This window comes from Sciurus vulgaris (assembly GCF_902686455.1).
Source record: "Sciurus vulgaris genome assembly, chromosome: 10".
Classification (NCBI taxonomy): Eukaryota; Metazoa; Chordata; class Mammalia; order Rodentia; family Sciuridae; genus Sciurus; species Sciurus vulgaris.
The window spans coordinates 43,149,694-43,157,283 of NC_136470.1; the positions used below are offsets into that span (position 1 = coordinate 43,149,694).

A 7,590-nucleotide genomic window follows, 5' to 3' on the forward strand; every position below is an offset into this window, starting at 1 on the left:
AAAGAATGATAAAATTATGGCATTTGCAGGCAAATGTATGAAATTGGAGAATATCATGCTAAGTGAGATAAGCCAATCTCAAAAAAACCAAAGGATGAATGATATCGCTAATAAATGGATGATGACACATAATAGGGGGTGGGAGGGGTTAGTTTTAGGGTTAGAGTTAGGGTTAGGGAGGGGGGCAAGAATGGAGGAAGGAAGGACTGTATAGAGGGAAAAGAGGGGTGGGAGGGGTGGGGGGGAAGGGAAAAAATAACAGAATGAATCAAACAACATTACCCTATGTAAATTTATGATTACACAAATGGTATGCTTGTACGCCATGTACAGAGAAACAACATGTATCCCATTTGTTTACAATAAAAAAAAAAAAGAATAGCCCTTTTTAAAAATAGGGGTAGGTTATTACAAAAAGAAATAAGAATGGAAGCCTCCAGATCATGAGCCTTGTTTACCAAGTTCAGACCTGAAAAGTACAGGTACCAGACAAGAAGTAGCAGCGAACACTTTCCTGTTGATCTTATCTAAACAAATTGAGAGGTTCACATGATGGAAATGGTAGAAAGCCCAGGGAGCTGAGGGCCTCAGTCCTGCAGCTGGAAGAAACTGAATTCTAACAACAACCAGTGAGGTTGGAAGAGGACTCCAAGCTTCAGAAGAGATTTCTTTCAGCCAGGGGTGACCCTTTGATTTTAGTCTTGTGACTCTAAGTAGTCTCCCTGAATTTGTGCCTGCACTTTGTGTCCTTCAAAACTATGAGATACACTATGTTACTTTAGGTTGCTAAATTTGTGCTAATCTGTTACACAACAGAAAACTAATTTTTAAAAAGGCAAAACCATAATTTTGAATCAGGACTAATGTATTAATATTATTACTTTCATTCCATGTGCTAGCTAAGGCTGCCAGTTTCAGTTCTAACAATTGGCTTGATTGGTTAATGCCATCCTAGACCAAACTTTGGCACATGCTAAATAACAGTGAAAAGCCAGACATTCCTTGGTGTAATGGAACAGAAAGAATTCACAAAGATGATGAGACAGAAATTCTGGCTTGAATCTTTCATGTGGTTTCTGGCTTGAATCTTTCATGGCATTTCTATCTATTCACTCTCCTCACTCATCTATTCAATCCCTGAATATATAAGGAAAATAGTCTCATAATTATGATAAAAATTGATTATTGGGGAGTCAGCTATTAAGAGTTTAGTCACTGTTCTTTGGGATACAACATTATCTTCCAAAATGTGGTTTAAAAAATGTGGTATGTTTTCTGTGCCAGCAATCATTAATACATAGTGTTTATTTGTAGATGTTTGGGGGACACAGTGGACCACCCCAGGGGTAGTCTACCACTGAGCTATATCCAGCCCTCTTTATTTTGAGACATGGTCTTACTAAGTTGCCTAGGTTGACCTTGAATTTGCAAACCTCCTACCTCAGCTTACTGAGTAGCTAGGATTATAGTTGTGCACCACCACACCCAGCTTTGGCTGCTTTTTGAACACCAAAATGCACAGGTCAGGAATGAACCTAAGAAGGGAAGAATTACTTGTCAAAATATGATGTTTAGTGATTATTATGGTTGAACTATGTCCTCTAAAAAGACACTGAAGGCCTCAGTACCTGTGAATGTGACCTTATTTGGAAAGTAATAAATTCAATTTAAAATCATTAAAGTACACCCTAATCTGACTAAGCAGTGTCCTTACCAAACAGGGAAACTTGGACATAGAGACAGATATGTTCAGAGGAAAGACAACATGAAAACAGAGGGAGGACACCTCTGAGGCTACCAGGCACTGGCAGAAAGGCATGGAAAAAATGCTCCCTTGTACCTTGCAGAAAGAATCAGTACTGCTGACGCCTGAACTCAGACTTCAAGTCTCCAGAATTATGACACCATAAATTTCTGTTTTTTGAGCCGTTCAGATTGTGGTACTTTGTTAAGGCAGTCCTAGGAAAGTAATACAGTCACCTATTCTCAGTATTTTGCATTCCTTTCTCATCAACCAGGTTCTCCAGAACCATAAAAGAATGCATTCACTCTGGGACCTAATATATTTTCCACTGAAATTAGAAGATGAGACTGCTATATGGCCATTTGAAGTTCTTTACAACTCTTGGAGAAAAAAAGTATGATGGTGAAATGTCAACAATAATATGACAATAATCAATACAAAACAGTGTTATTGCCATATATAAACCAGGGTTAGGAAGAGTAGAACTCCTTTAGAATGACTCTTGTCCACAGTAGAAACAGCAAAAGAGGCAATGGGTACATTATCCTCAAGCAGGAACAAGGGCTCAGATTCTTCTTGAATAAGGGTGTGGATCATCTCATTGACAGGAAAGAAAAATGAGGAGTTTTCTAAGTGCAAGAGAGGCAGGAGGGCTGGGACTGCAGCTCAGTGGCAAAGTGTTCACTAGTATGCATAAGGCCAGGTTTAATCCTCCAGAAGAGGGCAGGGAGGGGGAGAGGGTAGGAAATGAACAGCGATGGAGTTACTACTAAGATCTAGCTTGTAACTAAGAGAGAGATGATTAAATCCTAAAGTCACTACCTGTATTCCCTTGCTTGTCTTATTTTTTATTTTTTTATTTTTTTGGGGGGACCCATATAAGATGTGCTGGTACACGAAAACATATCATTTCATCCATGAAGTACAGCATAGAACCAGCAGCATAGCCATCACCTATTGATACTAAGTTAGGAAATGGTACCCTCAAATCCTCCTCACGGAATGTGGTGACTGGAATCTATTGAGAAGGGGTTCTTTCTGCTATATAATAGTTATCTGAATTATGTTAGAAAATATTTTCAAATGGTATTCATGGAAAAAAGGGCATGTGCCCTATGTAAATTTATGATTACACAAATGGTATGCCTTTACTCCATGTACAAACAGAGAAACAACATGTATCCCATTTGTTTACAATAAAAATTTTAAAAAAAGAAAGAAAAAAGGGCATGTGTATATATTATAAGTCAATAATTAGAATGTGTAGACTTCTCTTGTAAGTGTTTTCTTCCAAGAATGCATTCCTCTGTGGCAACTGTCCTTCTGGTACTCTGTGTAATTCTAGTAAGCTATTAATCACAGGACTCCAGAGTTAAGAGCAAAAATAAGTCAAAATGATCAGGCCTCCGAGGAGTCATAAACAGAGATATAGAGGACTAGAAGTCAGATAGAAGGTAGTCATCTGATGACAGTTCCTAAAGTACTGAGATCAAGTACTGAGTCATGAGATCACACTGTACAGGTCTCCTAAATGCAAGTCTCTGGCTTTCCTGGGTCTGGTTGTCCATTGTGCCACACAAGAGACTTATTTTTTTGATACCAGGGATTGAACCCAGGGGTGCTTAACCACTGAGCTACATTCCCAGCTCTTCTAAAAGTATTTTTATTTAGAGACAAAGTCTTGCTATGTTGCTCAGGGTCTTGCTAACTTGTGATCCTCCTGCCTCAGCCTTCTGAGCTGCTGGGATTACAGGCATGTGCCACTGCACCTGGCACTCAATAGACTTCTAATAAATCCACTTAACTCTTCCTTCCTTCCATTCTGCCTTCCTTCCTTCCTTCCAACAGCAAGAATGTAGTATTGTTGCTTATAGTTAATGAATACTGATATATGTATTATTAAGTTTCTTAAGTTTCTTATAATATTTTGAAGGTTTAAGTCAGTTAAATAGATCATTTAAGCTAAAAAAAGAATATTAAACATTGTGGACAGTGTGTGTTATGAAGAACATTACTATATTTCCTAGCATAGAATGGTAAGAGAATATGGCATAGGGTTTATTGTTGTCATTGCTATATCAGAAACTGTTCTTAACTCTTAATGCACAAACCCTAACTGTAACATAACCTTGATAAAATCTCTACAGCAGAGCAATATTTTGGACTTTGGAAGACAGAGAATTTAAGAAAAGATAAAGAATAGCTAAAGGGACAATTAGAAAAGAAGAGAGTACAAAAGGAGAAGGAAAATATGTCCAGGGTAGACTGCAACTACCCAAAAGTGGAAGTCTAGATAAGGCCAAATTAGCATAGCCAAAATAGATATCCTCTTCCTTCTATTTCTCTGTATCACAAGTCCTTCAAGGGAAATGATTAAAATATGTAGACAGTATGCATGCATTTTAAATAGATTCTCTCTCTCACATATAAATATATCTAAGTGCATATATATACACATATGCATATATGTAATATGTGAAAAATAAATTAACATCTCTGAAAAATTCCTTAATTATTAAAATTAAAAACTTGAACTACATGATTTATATCAATTCTCTCAAAATATACCAGCAATTTGTAAACTTTTTTCTTTCATAGCAACTATGTTTCTATTAGTCTTTAATTTATAATGAATTATAAATAAAATATTTAGAGTTCATATTACATTTCAAAATTTAAAGCTTTTGGTGGTAAAGGACAGGGGATGCAGCTCAGTGGTACAGCACTTACCTAGCCTGGTCAAAGCCCAGGGTTCAATTCCCAGCACCACAAATAAACAAACAAAAAAGAGAAACAAAAACTGCAGGGAGAAGAAGCATCCTATCTGTACCCTTATCAGTAAACCAGACAAGATTTTTAATCCAATTGAACAACCACAAATTTAAATGACCATTAAAAGGCCGACTATTCTTTGTGTAATATACTTGGAGAATTAATTTACCTAGTTTTTCAGTGTCTATGTACAAGTGTAGTTGTCCATATGTGTACATGTAATACACACATATATAATTTTTACCTCTGCTTAGATTCAATCGAAATGTAACCATACTGACAAAAATAAAGGATCTAACAAATTCCCCTGATGACAAGCAATAAGTGTAGCGAAACACTTTTCCCTTTCTCTTCTCTAAAACACTAGTTTTCAGCATATATTTGGTTGTCCTAATTAACCATATAGATGAGCTAGTGGACAGAGTCACATACAGCCTTAACAAATTATAGGGGTTTGATTGTTGAAGTTGTACAGTTGTAGCTCTTTAATATAATGTCAACAAATAATGTTTTAGTCTTTAAATTATAATTTTAAAAAATACCTCATTCATCCTAATCACTAACTAAAAAAAACAAGTGTAATTCTACTAAATGATCATTTTTGAAAAGTTTACTTTGGAGCTATAGGTAGCCTAAATGTTATTTTTAAGTCAGAGTTACTTCTCTTGTGCCAATTCCTAAGAATAAAACAGCACAAGAAAAGCACTTTAAATCGTGAATGTACTTATACTTTAGAAAATAAATTAGCTGACAAATAAAATGTACTAAAAGCCTTGATACTCTTTATTCATTTTTCAGAGAAAACTCAACATGCTACCTTGAACCTGGGTATGGGAACATAAGGAACTGTATATACAAAGATAAAATACAAGGAATTCACGCCACCATCTCAGATCAGTGTTACACACTGTCAAAAACCCTGAGTACAAAATGATCTGAGAAATGTAATATTTAACAGTATTTTTTATTTCAAGATTAGAAAAAAAATCTGCCTATTGCTATGCAAAACCTCGGTTATCCTGAAACAGTTCATTTATCAATGGGAGACTAGCAAACCAAGTTCAAAGTCCAGAAGTTGCAAAAGGAGAGTTAGTTGCAGGAGGGGTCCGGGGTGCAGGTTGGGGACAGGATTTTGTACAAGGGGTGAACAAGTGGGTTGACTTTTCTTCACTACTCATATACTGCAACGTGCTCATCCTTGTCCTTTGGGATCTTCAACCGTTGGGGCTGGAGGGAGGGGGTGAGTACATGTTCTAAATCCTTCATTGATACTTAGTGTCACCCAGGTTCTTGCATCAGTCCTGTAAGCAACACATGATTCTCACGGCAGGGCAAATATTGATTCTCCCCACCATTACACAGCTCGCTAGATACGCAGCTGCTTCCGTCGAATGGGTGGTTGTCAGGACTTAAGGGAAAGTTTCTAGGAGGCTGCAATCCTAGAGAAGAAAATCCTACCAACCAGGGCACGTAGCTCGCTTGCCAATGCTGGGGAAGGGAGAAGACAAGACGCTATTGATTTACTCACAGTTTGCCTCTGAGACTGGAAGCACTAGGGCGAGGCACGCCAGGAGCGCCCCGCAGCGCCCACCCAAGACCCTCATTGCGAAGCGGGCAGAGGCGCGGGCGAGGACCGTGGCGCGTCGCAAAGGGACCTGAGAGCCGGGCGCTGGGCAGAGTTGCTAGCCCGGCACTGCTCTGTGAGCTCTGCAGCGCGGCGGCGCCTGAGAGCCAGCGAGAGCCGGCGGAACAGCCGGGGGCGGAGGGGACCGCCCGCTCCCAGCCCCCAGCCCGAGAGGGGAAGTGATAACGAGGACATTTCCTGGAAGCTTTTCGGAGCTGGGGGGAAGGGCTCCGGAGAGTGTTGGAGGCCTAGCTAATATTGCCAGACCTCATGTCATTCCTCACCGGTTCCCAAGGTCCAGCTTTTTCATTTCTCCAGAATGCGAAGTTTTCAAAGGGGAAGAGGTAGAGGAAAGGAAAGCAATAAAAATCTTTAAGGGAGGCTGAATGTCTAAAAGAACTTTGAGGACTTTGAGGATCTCCAGGCTCAGGAAGAGAAATCGCGAGAGGATGAATTTCCCCCAAGGATGTTATCCCAAAACTAGATGTCGATGAGAACTTTGAGAAGACTTCAGAGAATAGAAATAATGGAAGAAATTGGATCGTTTTGATCATACATATTTTTGTTTTGGTCCTGCATTTGTGATGTTAAAAAAAAAGAAGAGCAAAAAATAATGTTTTGAGAATAAAAACACAATGTATCAAATTCTATCACCTTCATACAGCTTGTTCTTTGCATATTTACCTTTAGTTTTTGCCCTTAGACTTCCATATGTGAGATATGTTTATGGTTGCCTCTGTAGCTAAACTTCCTGATCTCAAATTGCATATTCTACCACTTACTAATTATAGCTTTCAGTAAATTACTTAACCTTTTTAAGTTTCACTCAGTCTTATCATCTGTAAAATAGGGATAATTATAGATTTTTCATATGGCTAATGTTGATTTCAGTATACAACATACAAAGCAATAAGTGTGTATCAAATAGTATTCAATGCATAATTATTATTCATTTTCTGCCCAAATGAAATATCAACTGATTTCCTAGGTGTATGAGTGAAATTTAATAGGGTTTCATATTTTAAGGGTGTCTTCCAGCTCTAGCTTTTTACAGTTCTGTGACACAGCTTGGTGCAATCTGACCAATATTAGAGTCACTTTTTCTCGTAAGAGCATGGACTAGGGAATTTTCATTCACTCTGTAGGGGAGGAAAATTCTTTCTACTATATGACCTGTATGTTCTGGGCCTGGTCTTAAAATTAAATTGACATAAGATAGACTAACAAGAGAAAACAATATATAATCATATATGCATACAGGGAGTTTCACAAAAATATGAGATTGAAGGAGGTAGTCAGATGATTGACACAAATATCATCCAGAGCTATAGAACTGAAGGGAAGTTGGAGGTTTATAGTAGGGAAAGGAGACAAATTAAAGGACAATAAGGGGAGGAAATGTATTGTCAAGAAGAGTCGCCTTGTTGTGCAGGTAAGAGTTTTTCAGGCA

At 38.2% G+C, this 7,590-nt stretch overlaps 1 protein-coding gene across 1 annotated transcript in view; it reads right to left on the bottom strand.

Annotated features, from left to right (window-relative positions):
• Positions 1 to 6,231, bottom strand: part of PROS1 (protein S) — an 81,503-nt gene extending 75,272 nt beyond the window's left edge. Inside the window, exon 1 of the mRNA XM_079155921.1 lies at positions 6,045 to 6,231. Coding sequence (XP_079012047.1) covers positions 6,045 to 6,120 — 76 coding nt within the window. The 5' untranslated portion in view covers positions 6,121 to 6,231. The remainder of the gene's footprint in view (positions 1 to 6,044) is intronic.
• Positions 6,232 to 7,590: the final 1,359 nt, after the last annotated feature.